The sequence below is a fragment of the Cryptomeria japonica genome, chromosome 8 (assembly GCF_030272615.1).
Source record: "Cryptomeria japonica chromosome 8, Sugi_1.0, whole genome shotgun sequence".
Classification (NCBI taxonomy): Eukaryota; Viridiplantae; Streptophyta; class Pinopsida; order Cupressales; family Cupressaceae; genus Cryptomeria; species Cryptomeria japonica.
Window position 1 is genome coordinate 360,079,050 of NC_081412.1, and position 23,623 is coordinate 360,102,672.

General features: G+C 37.6%; 1 protein-coding gene across 7 annotated transcripts in view; it reads right to left on the minus strand.

Annotated features, from left to right (window-relative positions):
• LOC131066304 (vacuolar protein sorting 38) overlaps window positions 1-22,259 on the minus strand; it is a 93,718-nt gene extending 71,459 nt beyond the window's left edge. For 6 of the 7 annotated variants that reach the window (XR_009111648.2, XM_058001031.2, XM_058001030.2 and 3 more), the window contains exon 1: window positions 21,851-22,259. Coding sequence is in view for 6 of the 7 variants with exons in the window: in XM_058001031.2 (XP_057857014.1) it covers window positions 21,851-22,018 (168 nt within the window). In the remaining variant the exon portion in view is untranslated. The remainder of the gene's footprint in view (window positions 1-21,850) is intronic. The other variant, XM_058001029.2, reaches the window with a different exon arrangement.
• Window positions 22,260-23,623: the final 1,364 nt, after the last annotated feature.

The following is a 23,623-nucleotide window of genomic DNA, read 5'->3' on the forward strand; positions in this document are numbered from 1 at the left end:
GCGGCTACTCCTATGGATTACCAGATCACTTTGGTTGCCCTTGGACGAACTACAAAGACACAAGAATCCCAAGAACTTGATGATGCAGTCCGGACAATCAATGGAAGGTTGGATAGGGAGATAGAAAAGAAAAATATGTATCAGAAAGAGAACATCAAGCTTAAGGAGTATATTGCAGGGATGAGGCGTGAGGAGCCCACCTTTGTCTCGCCTATCGCAGTTGACCGTGGACTTTATTTTCATCATGAGACAGCGAGGAATAAACATGCAAAGTTTGGTAAATGGATTGAAGATGTGACAAAACAAGCAGATGATTTCCTTACTCAGTTTGTCCAAGTATTTGACAGGACAACGATGCTCACATATAGAATGCAAGATTTGGAGGGAGTTTGGGATGATTTCCAACCTATACAGGAGAAGACCATTCCCCACCTCAGAGTGTTGAAGAAAACTCTGATGTCCACATTGATTCGGGAGGGAGTTGTGCATGAGGGAGACAAATATGATTTCCTGGGTTGGTATTGTTCATTGGCCATGCGAAAATCTACTTATGAGCATGCACGGAGAGATTGTGCAGAGATGGAAGGATCGATTTAGGAAATTCAATCCAAAATCCTTATATCCATTGAAGAATTGTTAGGGTAGTGCTTCCAACAGTCTACACTTAGAAGAATTAAGAGATAAGATGAAGTTCATGTACTTCGGCTAGTTGGATTCTTTGAAGAAGAATCAAATTGATGATTTGGTTTCCCAGTTGATCCATGTTCATAATTCACAGAAGCTTACGTTGAATAGGGAGAATACTTTGGATGCTTGTTCCGATGCATTGAATGCGACAGATGCTTAGCAGGAGGCTTTGCCCAACATTACCATGGAGGAGTTAGATTCAGTTTTGGCTAGATTCCTGGAATATGCTGCTAGAGAGAGGGATGCAGGTCGGAATCTTCTAGAAGATTCCCTACTTGATGACTAGGCGTCATCCTATTGGATCACATGTTAGTGGTTCACCTTTTGATATAAGCCCTAATTAGGGCAACTTTAGGATTGTGTCGGCATGATTTTGGCCCTTGAATCTAAATGAATCCTGGCCATTCATTTCTTTTGAGGCTCTATATAAATCCCATTGCCTCTCATTTGTAAGGGAGAGATTTTTGAGAATTGTCGTCTACATGCTGCAGATTTGTATATAAATCATTGAAGTTTGGTGATTTTTGTTCAAGTGTCGTATGCATTTGTGGTTCTCATTGCCTCCAAGTTGGATTAGAATTTTAGATTAGAATTTGTTTTAAGTATTTAGATTGAATGAACAAGTTGTTGAATACATTTGTGTAGAATCCATTTAATCCATACCACTAGCCTCTTGCTGATTGTAAGTGTGCCTTGATCAACTAGAATTTTATGCGAACTTCAATTGTTGCACGTCCATTGTTATGCATTGCTTTGATGGTATCAATGTTTGATGGTGTAATGATTTGAACATCTATAAAATTTACCTTAGATGATTGCACTAAGTTTGTGTCGAATTGTTCTCTTGATGGTGAGACCTTGCCTAGTAGGATTCCACTGAATTTGTTCATTGCCTCTTGCATTCTAGGTTTTAGAATAGAGATTCCTAAATCCTATTCCTTTTGTCCCTTTTTTTTAAAAATCCTTGTTAGATTAGATCAAGAGCTATATTGCAAAATCCTAAGCCATCGGCATAGCCTATTCCATATCCATGATAAGATAAGATTGATTCAAACAATTGTGTAAGTCCCTAAGTGAAAACAGCAATAACACATCAAGCCATTGAGTTACCCAAATGTCAAGAACTGACCACAGAAACATTGGAATCATCTTAGTTGATCAGATATTTAGCATCTGAGGTGATTTTGTTCAAGAGGGGGTAAAATACTTTGGTATTTTATTATGTGTTCGTATGTGCATAAAACACACATCAACACTACTGCAAATTAAGATTGTTAAAATCTGATAAGGAATATGACTCATAAAAAAGAGGAATGGATAATATAGCATTACCATTAAATAATAAAACCATAAAACCAGCATATGCTATATGTTGTATTCATGCTAGCTCATAGCATAAAACAAGCATTATCTGATAAGGAATATGCTATAAGCTAGCTCATGAGCACAAGCATGAATACAACATATCAATAATCTAGTAATTATCAAATGAAGGATTAATCCATAAGGGTGTGTTGAGCATATTGTCATTGATGTCAAGGTCATTCAAGTGTCGGAGATTTGAGAAATTTGACAAGCTTGAGGTGATTGACGAACTTGAGCAGCTTAAAGAGCTTGAGCTACTTGGTTGACTACATAAGCTGCTTGTGTGTCTGCATCAGCAGCTTGCTTGTGTGTTATGTCAGCAATTTATGCCACATCTTCAAGTGTTTTGTTTGAAAGCGACTTGGAACGAATTGTTTTCAAATTCTAGGATTTTGATGATGGTTTCACTTTTGCAAGTGGCATTGCACGATATCATGTGTTATTTTTGTGCATTTAATGAGGATTTTTTTAAAAATCACATGTTAGTGAAAAAGTGGTTTCAATACATTTTATATCTAATATTTTTTCTGCAAGTTTTCAGCTCTCTGCGAATGCTCTGAATTCACAAATCATGCGGCTCACTGTCTTCTCTCCCCCTAAATGCGAGCAATCCTTGAGTGAAGAAGATGGGACCTGGTAGGTGGTGGAAAGCAGGAAGTCCAGACACCATAGGAATGCCCATCACATTTTGCCAAACCCTAAGCCGCTACCCTCGGGAGCTACGACCTACTCTGCCCCGTCCTCCTAGCCGCTGCTTGGGGGCACCAAATATGCCTGTTTCCCCCCTCCTCCCGAAGGCCATCTCAACAAATCGGTAGGTCAAGCCAGAGAGTTTAGAAAGGTGCTAAACCACCGGTGGCTTAAGGTAAATCCTGCTTCGTGGGGCTTTTCATGGCAAAACAATAACAGAAGAGCAACCCTCCCTCACCCTGCGAAGCGGAAAGATGGGCCACGCTTGCCTCCTCCGAACCCTTAAGCTCGAAATCTTAAGATCAAGGTGGAATCAAATTCGCTTGAGAAGAACACCATTTTTCATCAAAGCAATAGCTTCATTGCCAATTGGAGAGTGTCCTATCATTATTTCGATGAAGTTAAAGGTTGGTGGGAGTGAAAATTCCATAAACTAGTAAGTATCTTCAATTTGGGCTCTCAATGCGTTTTAATTACATGCATTAATTCTAGTGTAAAGAAGGACCTTCTCAGAAGCAAAGAGAAATTGCTTAACGGTTGTATTTTTTATTGCACTGATTGGATTCCGAACTTTAACCCTAAAATATTTTATTTTAAAAGCTCCTTATATTGGGTCAATATCGGCCCTCTTCCAGCTGAATTCCATTCTCCAGAAATAATAGAATCAATTGCGGAAGGGCTAGGGAAATGCCTGGCTTTTATAGGCATTCGGGATAGGAACTTTGAGAGAGATAAAAATATTAATCGACCTCAAAACCACTAACCCTAATCTGAGCCCTCTTGATCTAATTTCCTCAGCAGGGAAGTGGGAGATCACCCCTTCAATCTATGACGGCATCATTGACACTTCAGAATTGTTTATCTCTCATAAGAGCAATTCTATCAAAGAAACAATAATCAATCCCAATCTTGTTGAAAGCAAAAAGCATAACGACAACAACCAGCCATCCTCAGGCCCCGAGACTCATCCTGTCCCTCCTATAACTGCAACCATAGCAGGTTTGCCCTCTCTCAATAAAACCAGGGCGGCATTGCCCGCTTCAGGCACATCTTTTCATACTTCAGTCCCGGCAACCAAGAAAGACAAAAACCCCGCCATATACTTCATCTGGCATAATAGAACATAATTCTCCTCTCAAAAATCCTATCTCAGATCCATCTCATGTCCCTTTGGCTAGTCGGATTTCGAGCATCTCTCCTCCTGTCATGCAACAATCCCCCAATTTAGTCCAGGTCAACAAAAATCTGGACAAGGATTCTATCTCTTTGAACAGAGAAGCCTTAAGCGACCTATTGAATTCACCAACTCCTTGAAAGCAGATATAGCTGAGCAGATAGAGATTGTGGAACACAGTCTGGCTGATGACGATGATCTCAATGACTTAGAACATGTCTTAGATCTGGGAGGCTCAAAGAATTTTACTCACAAAGAGGTTCAACTAGACTCAGTACTCAACTCCTCTTTCCCTCCTCCTTCTCCTCGGCTATCTTCTAAGTTAGAGATTCTTGGAGAGGCCTCCCCCGCCCTCAGTGAGGAAAACCCTCTTGAAGTAGGCCTGTTAGGTTTAGCCCTTAACATGGATGGTAGGAACAAACCGGATTGTGGATCTTCCCAGAAAAGGAGAGGGAGAAGATCAAACTCGAAGTTAAGACTATTGGATGGAAAGGCTCTAGACCAAACCAAGCTTACAGACATTTTCAATTTAGGGAGGGGGAAGTTCCCTCCCACGTCGCCATGAAGTTATTATCGTGGAATGTTAGGGGCATCAACGCCCCTAACAAGCAACGCATCCTCAAGCGTTGCATCTTTAAGGTCAAAGCTGAAATTACTATCATTCAGGAAACCAAGCTTGATAGTCTTGCAGGGGATTCTTTTGGGAAACATTTAGAAAAGTACAATTGGTTAGGTATCCCTGCGATTGGGGCTTCTGGAGGTTTAGGTATTATATGGGACACCAGTCGCATCTCTGTAGAAATTATAGAGACCAACAGGTTCTGGATGGGACTAGACATTAAATGTATCAGCAATAACCTAAGATTTAATCTGATTAATGTCTATGGTCCTACCCCGAATGACTTAAAACAAGCAGTCTAGGAGGAACTCCCTTCATGAGCAGGAATAAGAACAGAGATTGCATAATAGGTGGTGATTTTAATGACATAGGCTGTCTAGCGGAGAAATCAGGTGGTTGCTCTAGAGAACCTTAGTCCTTAGTAGATTTTAGAGAATGGACCTTCCAGAACAACCTCATGGACATTCCTACAGACAATGGTGTCTTCACATGGACCAACAAAAGATCTGGGTTCAGCATGATAGCAGAAAGATTAGACAGGTTCCTTATTAAGGATAACTTAGGCACCCTCAACAATATCTTAGTCAAGGCATCCATCCTCCCTTTCTCAAGCTCTGACCACTTCCCGATCCAATTATCTATAGCTGAAGACCTCAAGCTGCTGAAATGTCCATTCAAATTTGAGCTCATGTGGCTGAAAGAAGAAAATTTCATTTGTATGATAGAAAAGTGGTGATCTTCATTCGAGGTATCTGGATCCAAACTTTTCTGCTTTGTATCTAAGCTTAAAATGATCAAACAAGCTCTCCTCTCATGGAATCGGGAAAAATTCGGCATTATCTTTGAAGCCAAATCCAAAATCGAGTTAGAATTAAATGAGCTAAACGAATCTGTGATCAAATTTGGGATGGACCAAGAGCGATATTCGAAAGAAAAAACACTCATGAAAAAATATGAAGACATCTTGTCTAGAGAGGAAACATTCTGGAAACAAAAATCACGAGATACTTGGTTAGCTGATGGGGACAGGAACACAAAAAATATGAAGACATCCTGTCTAGAGAGGAAACATTCTGGAAACAAAAATCACAAGATACTTGGTTAGCTGATGGGGACAGGAACACAAAAAAATTTCATGCTAGTACTAAAGCTAGAAGGAGCACAAACAAAATAACCAAAATCATTGACGATAATGGCTGCTTGATTGAAGATCCTGAAGAAGTAGCCAAACACACTATTAACTTTTTTCAATCCCTTCTCAACTCGGATTCCTCCAATCTGACTTTCCAGGAAAGTCTCCTCCAGAATATCCCTAAACTAATTTCTAACGAACAATATATGGTTCTTAATCAAAGCTTCACAGCAGATGAAATTGAGAAAGCAATAAAAGAACTGCATCCAGAAAAAGCTCCTAGGTCGGACGGCTTCCCATCTGCCTTTTTTCACTCATGTTGGCACTATTTGGGGTTGGAATTAGTGGACACTCTCGAAGGTGCTAGAAAATCAGGTAGGGTCCTCCGAGAGATTAAAAACACCTACATTGCCCTCATTCCAAAAAAAGCTTTTGCTGACCCCTTGGACGAGTTTAGGCCGATCGCCCTCTGCAACACACTCTATAAAATCTTTACAAAAGCACTAGCTAATAGACTCAAACCCCTCCTTCAAATTATCATCTCGGAAGAACAATTTGATTTTGTGCCTGGCAGATCTATCTTGGATGGGGTTATTCTCGCTCACGAGGCAATTCACTCCTCTCATTCCAATTCCAGTCCCTCTATGTTCATCAAGCTAGATATCAAGAAGGCTTACAATAAGGTGGACTGGAGGTTCCTATGCAAATGCATGGCAGCCCTTGGCTTCAACAAAAGCTAGGTCAACTTGATATTCGAATGCATCTCAACTCCCCAATTCTCAATATTAGTTAGTGGCTCCCCCCAGGGCTTCTTCGCAAGTTCTCAAGGTTTGATACAAGGGGACCCTATATCCCCCTTTCTCTATATTATCATGGCAAAAGGTCTAGGCAGGACCATTCAGAAATCTCAAGAGCTTAGCAACATAGAAGGGATTAGATTAACGAGCAATGTCGATCCAGTAACTCACCAGCAATTTGCAGATGACACACTTTTGTTGGGGAATAGCTCCTCCTCTGAAGCTCGAAATTTCAAAACAATACTAGAACGGTACGCGAAAGCCTCTGGTCAGGAGGTAAACAAAGCAAAAACCAAGGTCTTTTTCCTTAATACTAAAGATAATATAGAAAAGGAAATTCTTAGCATTCTAGGTTTCCAGTCAGGGTCTCTTCCATGTATTTATCTAGGTCTCCCTCTGGACAAAGGAACTAGAGCAAATAAGCTTTCGGACGGTGTTCTATCCAAACTGAACTCAAAATTGCAATCTTGGAAAGGTAAATGGCTATCTTTAGCAGGTAGAATTGTCCTGATCCGCTCTGTCCTTTCAGCAATCCCTCAGTATTACATGTCATGTCTACATCTCCCCGGCTGTATTAGGGATAGACTCACAAGGATCTTGAGGTCCTTTCTATGGCAAGGATTGGGAGACAAGAAGAAGTATGCATTAATTGCATGGGACACTCTTTGCCTACCTAAACTAAACGGAGGCTTAGGCTTCTGGAATCTAGATAGCCAGAATAGGGCACTTGGAGCCAAACTAGTATGGAAAATATACAAAGAGCCACATTTGAAATGGGTCAAAATAATAAAAGAAAAGTATCTAGGCAATCCTAACTCAACCAGCATCTTCAGAATACCTCTCCTTCCCAAAGGATCTAGAATTTGGAACTTCATTTCCTATTGTAGAGAAGTTCTCTCCGAACAACTTTCTTGGAATATTGGATTAGGAGACAAAGCTTTATTTTGGGAGGACTCCTGGGGTGGATATCACCCTCTTAGCAGCCTAATTAATGACGAATCTTTAAAACAGGAGCTAGTAAACTCTGTAGGTAAGCTAGTCAGAGACTATGTTTCCTTCCCCAAATCGGACCCGACTTTAGGTTGGAGCTGGAAGCCTCTTATAGTATCCCCTCCCAATCAAAGAGGATGTTCTCTCCTTCTCTCTATTCTCCAGGCTAGGAAGCTCTCATTCAACTCAAGCCAAGACAAATTAATCTGGCTAGGCTCCCCAAATGGGGAATACAACGTAAAATGGGGCTATAAGTCGGCACACAAGCTAGAAACCAAGTCGGCTTCCAACCTCCCTCTGTCCATATGTTGGCATAAATCCTGCTCCCCAAAAGCTGGGACCTTTCTTTGGGCTGCTTTACAAAAAAGGATCCTCACAAAGGAACAATTTTGGAAATTAGGCTTTGCAAGCCCCTCCAGGTGTCCACTGTGTTGCAAAAAGGAGGAAGATGTGGACCACCTCTTACTCAATTGTGAATTTACCTTATCATGCTGGCACTGGCTGATCAACAAACTCAATTTAAGTTTGGCATGTCAATAGGACCTTCTTTCCTTTCTTCAGAGTTGGCCAGTCTCCCAAAATTTCGGCCATTATGGACATATTTGGATCATATCTCCCTCGATCCTCCTCTGGGAAGTTTGGAAAGAAAGGAACAGAAGAATTTTTAAAGATAAATCCCTTAATAAGGAATCCTTGCTTGTCAAAATTGAGGCATCTATCATTGAGATTGCCAATAACTTCATCAGGAAATCCCCTCTGAAGAACTCAAAATTTTCTCTTAGGGACGAAGCCATAAGGAAAAGATGGGACGGTATCATTCTTCCCATGTTCGTCGGTTTAGGAGATAATCACAATTTATCGAACAGAAGGCAGTGTGTTTGGGCTCCCCCACCCCCCGGTTGGTACAAGCTCAATTTCGATGGAGCTTCCCGGAGTAACCTTGGCATAGCAGGTGTAGGTTGTGTTATCCACTCTTGGGAAGGGGTAGAGGTTGCTGCTCTCGCTAAACCTATAGGGACAACCACTAATAATGTGGCAGAAGCCAATGCAGTAGAAGGGATGTTGCTCTGCCACAAATTAGGAATTCAAAATCTAGAAATTGAAGGAGATTCTGCAATTATCATTAACTCTCTCAGATCAGGAAACTCTTGCAATTGAAAAATCAACAATTTAATCAAAAGGGCCAGGGATTTACTTCCTTATTTTAACTCTGTAATTATCAATCATATCTATAGAGAAGGAAATCGTAGAGCAAATGAACTTGCCAATATAGGAGCAAATTGTAAGGAACTCGAAAATCAAGGCAAAATTAGAAGCCTATCTGATTCAGAAATCCATCTCTCCTCACCCTCTTAAGATATCATACAAATGTCAACCTCTATAGATCGGTTAACCAGGCTCACCTCCTCATCTCCCCCCACTCTCCCTCTCTCTCACAAGCAGAAAATAGTCAGTCGATTTGATACTCCTCAAGCATAATCATCTATCACACTGTGAGTCCTAATCTATCTCAGCCTAGGACTCCCTCTTTAGGTATACCTATATGCATAGGTAGAAATTAAATTAGGAATGTCTCACCATTCCTACTCAATATCTACTCCCCTCCCTCAGTAAGATCAACTTCATCCTCTCTCATTCTCCACTCGGACATCAAGCTTTACTTATCCATCAACTCACATATAAACACATTTATACATATACATAGACAGAGTTACATATACATTCTCATATATAGACATATGTATATATAATTAAACATACACTAATCTATCTATATGCATGTAATTATATGCATATACTTATATACTTACAATAGACATATATTGCCAGTATATGTTCTTATCTGTAATTATATATATATGTAGGTAAGGACATGCATATATTTATATTGACCTTTGTTATTTCTATATCTCTTCTTGGAACAGATATATTTTCACTCTCATTGATCTATATATATATATATATGGAGATATATATATATATATATATACATATGTATATATATGTATGTATATATATATATACACATATATGTATATATATGTATATATATATACACATGTATATATATGTGTATATATATGTGTATATATATATACACATATATACATATATATGTATATGAACATACATTTATAAATAAAATTATAAATTTAGATAAACAGATATATATACTCACATTTTAACTCAATATATATTTCTTATATATATACATATATATAAATATATATATGTATATATACAATTATATATAAATATAGATTTATATATATAATATAAATATATATATACAAATAAATATATATATATTATATATTTATATTTATATTTATATTTATATTATATATTTATATTTATATATATATATATATATTTGGGGAAGTAATCTCCTTAGCAATCCTGGTTTATTAGGCTATGCTTTAAGATGGGCGAGTGTGAGTGAGAGGATGAATGTATATATATATATATATATATATATATATATATATATATATATACATATATATTCATTCATCCTCTCACTCACACTCGCCCATTACACACTCGCCCATTATATATATATATATATATATATATATATATATATATTCATTCATCCTCTCACTCACACTCGCCCATTATATATATATATATATATTCATTCATCCTCTCACTCACACTCGCCCATTATATATATATATATATATATATATATTCATTCATCCTCTCACTCACACTCGCCCATCTTAAAGCATAGCCTAATAAACCAGGGTTGCTAAGGAGATTATATATATATATATATATATATATTTCAACATTCATTCATCCTCTCACTCACACTCGCCCATCTTAAAGCATAGCCTAATAAACCAGGATTGCTAAGGAGATTACTTCTCCTTATATCAAATCCTATCTAGCTTCCTTCAATCTCGTTTACTACTCCTTCCTCGGTGTTCTCGGATAACCTCATCTTGCCGCCACTCATTTATTTGTATCGAATTTTGATACTCGGTCGTACCCGCTCCTGAGATTTTCATTATGTTGGCTGAGCTATATCAATCATCCCTTCGCACATGCCAGTCATGCAAGGATTAATTAGACACTAAGCATGTTCGACGCCGGATGATGGATTTACGAGGAAGCTATAACATTCATTACTCTACGATTTGTTACTCTGGTGAGGATATCAAGTACCTCAATCCAACGCTTCATAATGAAGGATAATAATTTCGGCTCAATCTCAAATAATATCACTTCATTCCCAGTCTCGACTTCCAAAACCGACCCCCTGGCTTTATATAGGCTTCCCCTTTTATTCTGCTTTTATTCTCAGAGAGCGAAATCTAGGCGTTATGGACACTATTCTCAAGCTCAAATGCTCCAAGAGACAAAAGACTATTTCTGGTGAGATAAAGACAGCTCGGCTGAAAGGCATTGCAAATTCCCCTCACGACCTGGTCATTTATGGCATTTCGCAAATCTTAGGGGAAGATTTCATCAACAATGAGGATAGAACCATAGCGAATTCTGATATCTCCTCTATGTTTTTAGCTATAGTGTTTCATTTTGAGCCCAATAGGGAGTTTATCAGGAAGCTCTGTTTAAAGGTCTTTAAGCACAGTATTTTGGGAGAGCTCGACTGGGTAATGGTTAATGTTACCACTGATCTTTTGGCTCCCAAGCCCAGGCAATATGACATCCTAATGTGGAACAACCGCCAAGTTCCCAGATTCCCAATTCTAATCAACAATAGCTCTTCGAAATTTGCAAACAGGCGCCCCATCATTCTGAGGAATATCAATTTCCTCATGTGGTGGTTTCATGTGAAATCCCCTCCCTACAAACACTGGTTGGTTGTATACCTCCGGGACGAAGGACTTAACATGGACCTGGCAACAGGGATGGAAGACTCTGACCTGAAGTCTCCTGCTCGCCGTAGAGCTCACCCCCGGACCAAGCAGGGCCCCAAGGGAAAGGGTCCGCCTCTTAAGTAAGATTTTTATTATGATCCACTACTAAAACTTTATAAGACTATGTTATATTTAACTATTTATAGTTAGCTACTGACTTTTATTTTGAAGTTTTGGACGTTTCTTGCAACAGTTTGGATACAATTAGTCGCTTATAAGATATATACTATTAAATGCTTAATACTCCTCTGTCTAGCTGTTTTCACACTATCGTATCATTTTAATTATGAAATAGGTTGGATGCAATTTCTCTGTTAAAGGACTCATTAACGAAGTATCTATTTCAGCATAAATATAGACACATAGATACAGGTGTGTACATATACTGCTCTGCAGAGATATTCACACATCTGCATTTATGCGGCTATATTTATGAAGTAATATATACTTTTAGGTAATATAACACCCTCTCGTTTTTTAAATCTCTTCTATGGGGACCCACTTCTATTTATTGGGTCTCCTTCCTCTGGTGTTTGCTTTGTGGATCTCCCTCAAAGGATTTCCCATATTCTTTTTCAAAAGCTGGCTCTCCCCAAGTGGCTCTCTTTTTCCTCCTTAGGTTGCATTGGCCACAGCTATATTGGCCCTGGTCTATTTCATACTTACATTTTGGTGTTTCAATCTCCTTTAGTTAAGTGGTAATGCAGGTTTTAGCTCCAGATTTGCTTCCAGGGCAACCTAAGTTTGGGTACCCTCAAGACATTTGGCTCTGGGTCTTAGATTGATTCGACATAGCCGGCTTATTTCCTTCCCTTGCTTATCACTCTTTACATATTTCTAGTTAAAATTCTTCAGTTTAACCTGAGCTTTCAGTTTGCAAGAGAACCATGTCTCTGTGTTTCTGCAGGTTCCAAAATTAACACGGAGACCCCTCTCTCTGATCAGCGATACCAAGATTGCAAGCATCTTACGGACACTATTGACTGTTCCTTGCCACCTAAAGGACCCGACCTATACTCTGGTGCCTCGCCGCAAAGGTTCGTGTTTAACATCGATGATCAAGAGGAATTTAGCCAAAAGCTATGATAATGTAATCCCCCGAGTAGCCACTCATTGGATAATTGGCTTTCAGGGATATGTAAATTATTGTAGGATTCATCCTTGGGAAAGACCAGAGGTTTTCTTTGTTCGGTTCTTTCCTACCGGTGCCCACACCGAACAGAACTTGTACAAATCTATAATTTTTTCTCCTGATTAATAAAATTTACGGCCTCGGCCTATTATCGAGCAAAGAAAAAAAAAAAAAAAGTTGTTTCAATACATTGTTGAAGACCATGTGTTTGAGTCACTTTTGCAAGCTGGGAAGAAACATAGCTGTTAATGCTTTCTTGAATGGTGATATGTGGACTGACAAATGCTACGTGGGAGATTATCCTTGCTTTTTTTTGGTTCGAAAAAATCTCAACATCGTGCTGGCTTCTTTCTAAAAAAGAATTCGTTTTTTATTTAGCACGATTTTTAAAGGTTAGAGATTATTATTGAAGCCGTTTTTTAAGTGTTCAGCTGTGCGTTTTTTATGAGTAGTGGCAGCTTCAGAGAATGTTTGTTTTTAATAAACATGATGATACGTGTATGTTTGAACATTTTTCTTCCGGCTATGGCAGCGAACTTTCCTAATTGGTGAATAAAAAACGTCTTGCTTCCTTGCGTAACTTGCAATGGTTAATTGGTTTGCACAGGTGTAATCTTTTTGAAATCATGTGTGGTTATAATATGATCTGCTGTAGTTGTTTTTATCTGAGAAGTGATGTTCGGTTCAGCTGGAGTTGAACTGGTTTTACTGGAGAGTGGGGAATATGATGTCAGTTTCAAATTGAAAATATTTCTACGTGGAGTGCTTACTGAAGCTGTCAGAATTGAAATTTATTTTTTGTTTTGAAAATTCTTCTTAAGCGTATGTTGGTTGCAGGAACAAGATATGGTGTGAGATGGCTCTTTTATCATGTGGATTTAAAAACAAAAAAAAACGGCTGGGTTAGTAGATGGTTTCAATATTAAAAAACGGTTCTGATTTGTCTACAATATGACAAAAAGAGAACGCCACTATTCAGATGTTGTGTGCAGATCTCAGAAAAAGAAAAGATAGAAATAATAGAAATAAAGAAAAACGTATGGTGAAGTATAGTGCTCTTGACATATGTCTAAGTGTGCACACACAGAGTCTTGTATCAGCATCCATCTCAACGGCATAGTAAAAAATTAATATCGTTATGAGTTGATATGCTGTGTGCGAGGATATGGGCGTTTTTGGTGTTTTTGTGTTTGGGTGCTGAAAGTGGTGTAAAAAAAACACTTTTTGATAGAAAGGGAATAAAAATTTTGTGCAGTGTTCGGTTTATAGGAGGTCAAGGCTAAATGATGGTGATTGTATTCTGAGTCATCTGAAATTTGTGATGTTGACACAGCTAGAAGTTATTTATTCTGAGTATGATTTTCTTGTTCAAGCTGATATGTTGTTCGTTGCTTCAGAGGTAGAAACAAAGATATAACATTGTGAATAATTGATAAAGTTTGTGAAGTATGGCTGGGCAGTGATGTGTGATCGTTTGAGAAGTGTTCTGGAAGTGTTATTAATTCCTAGTAATTGAAAGTTTGTGTTGTAACTGGGGTTGGTGCCTTAGTAGTTGGGAGCTGGAGCTTTAGTTTCTCGAAGTTGGTGCTTTGAGAAGGGTTGATGCCCTATATTGTAATTTTGGGTTGGTGCCCATTTTGTTTAATGAAAGTCTTTGATGCCATTGTTTTAACCGGAAAGGGTTTTCCACGAGAATTCTGGTGTTTGTCTTCTTGATTATTTATTATATGTTCTATGTGATTTCAAGTTTAAAATCCTGTCAAAACTACATTACTGATTCACCTCTCCACCCCCTCTCAGTATTCCATAACTACAATACTGATTCACCTCCCCACCCCCTCTCAATATTGCATGTATGCATTTAAGGGTGACTGTCACCACGGGCTTATTTGACCAGTATGTTTAACCCGAGTCCATACATGTAAGTAAGCACAGTAAGCCTTCAAAGAGTCAATATGCAGTTAGCATAAGAAGACAGACATGATGGCTTGGAAACCTTCACCGGTTTAAATCTAGCCGAGTAGGGTGATGAACAATGACTACACATATTGATGTGTTGCAAACTCATAAATCCTTTGGCCAAGGTGATACTACAAACTGTAAGCATCAGTCAATTCTTTTGATCTAGATTTACAACCCAGTTAGAGGTCATACTAATTAGGAGTAGCCTATGGTGTGTGATCGACTAAGTATTGTGTAGGGTCAAACACCAGTCTCAGATGGCATTAGATCCAACATCTATTACTTCCCTGTAAAGGGTCAGGCCTTTCCAGTTGGAAATGGCACGAGGGACTAGTAAGTCCATGGTTGGACGGAAAAGCGCCCTAATGATACTTTCCCTCTATCAGCATAGTAAAGATTATCTAAGTTCGGAATGGAATCCAAAAACTGTAAACACTAAACCTCTCTTAAGCTTTATTTATGGTTGTAATATGTTATGTTTATGCAATCAATCTTATGCGAAAAAATTACATCTTTTCTAGTTTAATTTCCTTCTTTCTATTTCAAAAAAAAAAGATCTAGATTTTCATGTTTCTAATTTTAAGTTTCAATGTTGCAAATTTTTTAGTTGTTAGTCATTGCATGTTACACAAACAGACAAAAATCAAGATCCCCTTAAAAGTCACCACAACTGAACATTTTTTTTCAACTTTATGCATTTCCTCGCCCTTTGGGGCAGAATAGTGAACTCCATAACCCAATTATATGGGATCATTTTTCTTATATTAACAGCTGATATAAAGATGCAGCATGAATGCTGGATAGTTTCACTTTGGCTCGAGGTTTCAGACAGTTAAAGGTCAAAAAACCTTGTCTCCTTAACAAAGTGAAATTAATACATTTGACTGTAGCTATATTTTATTGAATTGAGCCAATTTTTGCATTCGGAAACTTCACAAGTGATGAGAAAAAAATATTCTTCAAATAGGCAGGAAACTGAAAATCAACTAGTCATGCACTGGCCCATCTTAGAATTTTAACAGTTTCTGGTTATAGCTAATGCTATAGTTCAAAAACTCGGAATCAGAAAAAAATCAGCAGACCAAAATTTAGACTTGGACTCGACACTTGGCAAAAACTTAGCATATTAAAAAAATACAAAAACTCATAAAATAAACTTAAATAACATACAAAACAGTGTTTAAGTGTAAGTTCCCCTTGTTGAAATAGGATTTATTAATAAATAATTATAATAAATTAAATATAAAAGAATAAAAGTAAAATTAAATATAATTAAAATTTAGTTAAGTTTGTTGAATGGTCAAAAGGCATGAAATGAAAAGTTGCAACTCCCTCAAACACGAGATATAAAAGGGAGAGAAGAGAACATCATTTGGGGAGAAAAGGGATAAGGAAGAAAGAAGGGAGCAAAGGAATTAAGGAAGCATTAATGGGAAAAAGATAAGGAAGTGACTCTTTCAAAAATGCTGAAATGATGAAGGGTTGTGACCCTTTCGAAGGGTGGTAACTGTGAAATGTTGTGACCATTATGAAGAGGTGTGACTCTCCCTCACATTGGAGGATATAAAGGGGAGAAGTTTTCATTTGAGAAAGAAGGATCCATGGAATAGAACAAAATATCTGAAGCATTAAAAGCAGACTTAGGAGCACACCTAAATCAGAATTATAAGAAAATCTGGAAGAATGATATGAACATTTATCAAAGAGATCAGAACACAAATACAAATCTGCATACAATAATCAAGCAGGCATTGAAGGAAAAGAAGAGGAAACATTAAATCAATAACAAGTGAATCAGACCTGATGGAATAGAAAGGATTCTCATACACATATATATCTGAGTATAGGCAGTAGATCAGATTCATATAAACAGCAGACCTGTGCATTTACAAGGTGCTTGGGCAAAAATATAGGAATGTCCCAATACGAGACATCACATAAAGCATAAGAAATGAATTTAATTCTTACATAGCTAAAAAAATTGTTGAAAACTTGTTCAAATCCTTAGAAATGGATGAAAAATAAGAAAATAAAAATAAAAGAGTTTTAAAGATTTGGAAAAAAAATGTTTTAAAGGTATAGCTGGAGAGTTTTTGAAGAGAACCTGGGAAGAGTTGGCAAGTACTCACAAATAACTCAGCACCTAGTTATATGGTACGTAACTTCCTAAGGTATTTGACTCACAAGTTGACAAGCAGTTCACCAGGTTTCCAAACTATGGTTAGTGCAACTGCAAACTCCACGACTAAATTAGTGCAAAAGCAATTTGAGGCCAGTAAAGATGAGCATTACTTGGAAGCCTTCCCACTGGAAATATAGGGCAAATATTAAATATATCAACACAGATGCTATAAAACAAAGGTTGAACATATTTTAAATAGAAAAATGTGGAATAAATTTGCATACATGTCTAGAAAAAACCATGCGATTCGCCAAATGGCCAAAATATATTCCCTGAATTGGAAAATTTATGGGTCTCCCCTATAACTGCAACATCCAGCGAACATTGCACAATAGCTTTATTAGTTGTACCGGATGCCTTCTTCCATTCTTGAACAGAAAAAGAATTTTAAGACATGAAACCCTGCACCCCTAAATTCAATCAAAAAATCTGGGAAAGTATGCAAGGTGGCTAATTCCTCCATATTGAATGCTATTCTTCATAAGCAATTCCAAAATAGCTTAGAAATAACTCTAAAGCTACAATTTTTTATGACTTAATGGTGAAAACACTATAAGAGCCTAAAGTGGCCCTAATATCTGGCATACACGACTGTGTAGATTCACTCTAAACAGCTGGGAGTGAATCCACACCATCCCTACACCAGTTATTTGAGGCAATTTAGTGAAAATTCAGAACAATAGACTTATGTATTTCCACAGGCTCAATGGTATGATATATACATGGTAGCGAAGATTAAGAACCCAAAAAGTAGTTTCAATAGAATGGGAGAGATGGAACACTGAATATGCAATTGATGATTTAAATATATTTGCATTTGAATTTAACAATGCACTCGACTCCCCCATCAATAGAAAAAGAGATAAAAAGGCCAACAAAGAGAAATCCAAATGGCCTAGACCTTTGGATGTGTTGTGACCTTTTCACACATCACCCCATTGAAAATAGGGACCCCCATTTTTGCTTGGTGTCGTAGTTGTCTTCACTTAGTCGTCTAGCTTGGTAATAATTTTGGTGTCTTTAACCTTTTGCTTGTGAGAGGATGCAGTGCCTTTCATTGTCAGGATGTGATCAAGTCAGCATTTCCATGTCTTGGACTAAGATGAGCAAACAACCTTCAGCTCCCTTTTTGTCAAAGTGCTTAAGTGTTGGATAGGGGTGAAGAGCTCCATTGAAAGATGATTCGCAGTGCAACCCATAGGCTGAGTCATGAGATAGTTTTGTAAATGATGAGCAACTTTCAAAGCATGTGGAAGTGCTTCAAGGGATGAAGTTGAGGGAAATATGAAAGAGTACAAGTTACTTTTCCTTGGATTTCCGAGAGGAAATTCAAGGATGAAACCCTCATAGTGGCAGAGTCAACCTCAGGAAAGGATGAAGTCCAAATGCAGTACTGATTCCATGAGTGCCCAAAATCCACGATTGGAGAAAATCCATGACTTGGTGGAATCCACAACTGTGAAGTGAGGCAGTGACTTTTATCCTTAACATGCCAGAATCCACGACTTGGATGTTCACTGGGTCAAGATGAGTGAAGGTGGCGAAATGCAGTATTTGCCCTCCAAATCCACGATCGAGAGGTGATGATCGATCAACTGGGATTGAGTGCTTAATGAAGGTGATTCAAGGTCTAAGTAATGATGAAGAAGGAAATTACCAAGTTAACCCCGTGAAGAAGTTACTTTAAACTTGGTAAAACAAATGAGTGAAGAGATTGAAGTGAGTTGTCCTTGACTCACCGGAATCCACGACCTTGACAACCTTGAAGATGACGCTAAGTGAAGGCCACGAAGGGTGAATTCATCATTGAATCCTCTAAGTGTGCAAGCAAAGGCATTACGACAATCAGCTTGAGCAAACGATGAAGCAATCAAATTGAGGTGGCAATCAACATGTTTGTCCATGAGTCATGAAAATCCACGCCTCCTCAAAATCCACGATCTTGGAAGGAGGTCTCCAACTTGTCTTTAAATGCAAGGAATTCACCACCTGGAGGCCCTTTTGATGATCAGCTTGAGAAAATGCAAGGATAATCAACTTGAAGTTGAGGTCAATGCACTCATCCATGGGTCTCCAAAATCCACAACCCTAGGAAATCCACAAAGTAGCGAAATCCACAACTCAAGGGTGGATGGTGAGATTGATCAATGAAATGAAGAAGGAATAATGAACTCATTCAATCCTTGACTCGAAGAATGGAGATCAACAACATGGTTAAGGAAATTAATTGACTAGGTGTTGGAGTTTGCAAGTTTGAATAATGATGAACTATCCATGGACTCGAGGAATCCACGCCTCAACAATATCCACGACCCTCCAAAATCCACGAAGTAGAGAAATCCACGACTTGGAGGTCGATGGTAGTAAGTTTGTCCATGGGTTGACAAAATCCACGACTTAATGAGAGTGATCAAATGAGCGACTAAGCATGATGAAGGGACAAAGTGATCAAGGCAAATCGGACTTAAGATGCAAGTTGGTAGTTGGTAGGAGACATATGCCCTGACTTTGGGCAATTTCCACATCTGAAAATGCATTTCCAGAATTTCGAAGCATATTTCCAGACGAAATCAGAACTTGTTAACATTCATTTTTCTGGATCAAGAGATACTGCTAGAAGAGAGAACTACACAATGATGCAATTTAGTATTATCTATCACCATCATCACATTCATCAAGGAGCAAGTTGATATGTTGAGTATCAAGAGATATTACTCAGCCACAAACAATTGTGATGAGTTACAAGGCGTGCAAGTAGCTGAGGTGGCGACAACTCACCTTTATCCACCAATCAAATGATTCCAAGTCAAAGCATCCAAATTCAATGTACCTGACTCATCCAACAAGGAGGATAACTACCACATGTGGAGGAACAAAGTTTGTTGTACCTAACCTCATCACTCATTGGTCAACATTCAAGGAAGGACATGTGTCCTAAAATGTAATCAAATCATTGGTCAAGCATTAAACATAATGCAATGTTAGTTGTAACTAACCCTAATTAGGGTTTCATTTTGAAATCTTGGCCATTGATTTGGGTTTGATCCCGGCCATTCATTTGTAAAAGGGAGTCTATATAAGGCCTACTCTCCTCATTTGTAAAGGGGAATAGACAAGAATTCATAGAGGAAGCAATCAATAGTTGGCAGTTAGAGGTAGTAGTAGAGTAGGAGGAGGAAGCTTGTAACTGTAGCCAAGTTATGTAGAAATCAAATCAATACTTTCATTGAAGTTATGGTGGATGTATGTGTTTCTACATTTTGCATGGTTCCTTGTTACCTCTCAGTGTTAATTAAAGTTCATTGATCATGATGGATGCTTATGAAGATATTGTGATGAATTCCTTGGTTCATACTTTTTGTGGTTTATTGATTGTAAGCTACGGTCTAAAGTTAGTCAGAACCTCGTTATTGTGCTAGGTTCAATTGTGGATACTTGTTCAAGTTGCGCCAGCATTGGGTATTTGAGTGATGTATTTGCAATGTGAAAATCTTCCATTTCCTTAGAAGATTGCATCAAGTTTGTGTAGTTGTTGTCGTCATGGCGAAGAAAATCCTGGTTTGAGGGAATTTGTCTTTCTAAGTAACATCTATCATCATCATTGATCTTAGGAGTAGAGTAGTCTTTGTAAACTCTTATCCTTTTTATCTTTTTTTCAAGTCAATTAGATCTCAAGTTCCAACAAAGTTCAAGTATAAACATAAGTCCCCTTGTGATTCCAGCAATATCACATCATATATCACTGAGTCTATCCATGTATAAGACCTGACTATCGAAACCTTGGAGTCATCTTGTTTAATCACATAGTTTAGCATCCAAAAGGTCTTTGTTCAAGAGAGGACAGAAGACCTAGTATTTTATTCAATGTTGCATGGTGTCAAAAAAAACACATCAACGGGATGGTTTTTGAAAATTGAACTTTGATGAGGCATCTCGGTGCAGCCCAGGTTTGGCTGGAGCTGATATAGTTCTCAGAACTCTTCAGGAGCTTTTGTGCATGGGAATTCTTTTTTTTCTTCCTGGGAGTGCATTCTAATAATGAAGTGGAATGATTGGAAGGTATTGAAGATTTATACCTGGTAGAGTATGTGGGATGTAAAAGACTGATTATGGAAGGTGATTCCAAGATTGTTATCTTGGGTTTATGAATGAAGTCTTGTCCAGATTGGAGAGGTAACAGTTTCGGAAAAGAAGCAATTGCCTTGTGTAGGCCCTCTGAAGATATTTTTTTCACACGCGGATATAGAATAAATTAACCAAGTGGCTGATTTTTTAGCCATTCAAGTAATTGATTTGTCCCATTTTATGGTTTTACTAAGTGATTAGATGGCATGTTGGGATGGTTTGGAAGCTCTGTTTTAAAATGAGGGGATATATTAATGTCGTGTCTTTTTTCTTATGTTGGTTTGGTCATTAAAGGTGGCTTGTGAATTGGAGTTCCCCGTGTTTTCCAAACTTCCCTTGAAAAAAAGTTGGTGGACATGTAGCTAGCTGGGGGATGCTGTAGATTGTTTTGATCCTGTTTGGTTGCTTGTTGTTGGATGATGGCTCTTTTTTGGAATCGTTTTAACCCTTGGGCATTTACGAGTAAATTTAAGCTGTAGTTTTACCTTGTACATGGCTCAGGGCCTGTTTGTTTGTAAAACTCTTTTTTGCTGTTATGCAAGGATGAGGTGCCCCCTCGAAACCCTCGTTTAATTATTAAAAAAAGATGCATCCAACCATTAACCAGCACCATCCAGAGCAAAATTAAATGAAAAGACGTTGGCATTGTTATAATACTCTTTTCAAGTGGCTGAGAACTCCCATGTTTGATTTGGTTCTCTAGGAAATTATATTCTTTGACGAGCTGTTGGTTTATTCCTCATTAGCTATGCAATTGACATAAAAAGCTAAAATTTCTAAGTTACACCATCGTAGGGTCAGTTGAATTAAATCATCGTGGCCAAGAGTTTGTGTGAATTGTAGGATCTTGTCTTTTGTCTTACCAAGTGCTTCCCAACTGCGAGTATAGGAAATGAGAGCTTCCCAACTGCGAGTATAGGAAATGAGAACTATCCAGTTTGCTGATTGATCACTCTCCCGTCGACTCGTTTACAGGGATAAGCGATAACTACGAACTCAAAGATTAGATGAAGAAATAGGAAAATGGAAATGTGGAAACTTGCAAGATCCATTCTCTGAGGAAGAAGAAAGAGTGGCAATAGTAGATAGGGCAAATGAGAAAAACCTGGAGTTTGGCGTCCAGTTTAACGAAGAGATCGCCTCTCTTGGCTGTGGCCGTCTCCACGCTGCTCCGTAAACTCCATATGCGCACCACTTCCTCCACATAAACTTCCCATTGAATCACCTCAACATTAACATTAATGTCATTTTCCCTTTCCCTTTCCCTCTCCATCAAGCCCAACCTTCATTTCTCCATTAGCCCTGCAAATCAAGGGTCCCCCCTCCACCTCTTGGTTTCTGTCTGTTATTACAAATGCCGAATTCCCAAGGCTGTCCCTGACACGCCAACATAAATATCGGGGAGTGGGGAGGCAAAAACGCGTGTTTGAAGAGCCGTTTGGTGAGAATAACTGGTTCACATGGCTGTCTGCAGGAATAAATTGCTTGTGCTAAAAGAATACTCTTTCAATCTCTAAACTAATTTAGATTTCATTTATATATATATATATATATTCAAACTTTAATTATATATTGAAGATTTAGATAAAAGATTAACCAATTCATATAATTGAAAGATTATGGGATGTTTAACATGGTAAGTTGATTTTGTTGTTGATTAACACATGTATTATAATAAAAGATTAGATTTTCAAATAGATAAAATAAAATGTTTATATTATAGAATATTTTATGTTTTTAAATAATTTAGATTTAGATTTAAAAAAATTAATTTAATTAAATGTTAAATTGATTTAATCAAAAGATTTGTTAATTGTTATAATTGAAGAAATATGAAATGTTTATTTATTTTTATTATGGTGGTGATTTGATTTCATTGTTAGCTTTTATATGCATCGTAACAAAGGATTAGAATCATAAAACTAGTTATGGATCTATGATCAAATAATTAAGAATGATTTGTACAACAAAAGTTACTCTTGTAAATAGGGTTGCACCATAGATCCCGTCTCAAACTCGGTCACATCATGTGAAATAATCAATGTAATGCAGCTTGGTCTTTTGTTGATGTGGCCTTTTGAATATGATCCCCTACTACTTGGACATATTTCTATATGGAATTATGCTTCGAAGTAGAATAGGGCTTACTTCAAGATGAAAAGAAGCATTATTGTGTCTTAATATTATTCAAGCCCACTGAGAGGAATAAGATGTTGCAGACATGCCATGTATGCCATGTAGATGTAGATCTCATGGACTAATGAAGAGACATAATGCATGCAAAATCTAGCTGTTGGTGCAAAATTTAGGTTTTTCTCATAAAATTTTCACCAAATAGCTTTATTTGAAGATAGAAATTAAACAAAGGTTTTTTTGCTAGTAAATAAGAGAAAAATCATGCCAAAACTAGAAAATAGACACTCCAATGTGGTAGATTGACTTGCACCAAATGGATGTTTGATTGAAGCACCAAAAAGGATGACAACATCGGAAGATTCAATTAACTCATAGTCCATATGCCAAAAGAACTCAAAAGTCACAAATTTGAACCAAATCATAGGTCATCGATTTAATCAATGCCAAAAGGGAGTCAAATAAATCACGATCTACAAATAAGCAATAGATCTACCAATATTTTCAAATAAATTGCAAATTTTCTACTCAATCTTTCAAATGCTTGCATATAAGGAGGAAATGCTATAACTTTTGCCTCACAAACACTAAATTTAAAGAATTTGAGTTAATTTCTTCAACATTTCAGTTGATTTCCTCTCAAATACAAATTTACCAACAAATTTTCTATGGATATCAATAAAACCTAGCAAATATATTTTGAATATCACTGATTTTGAAAAAAATTGCTAAATTATCTATTGGA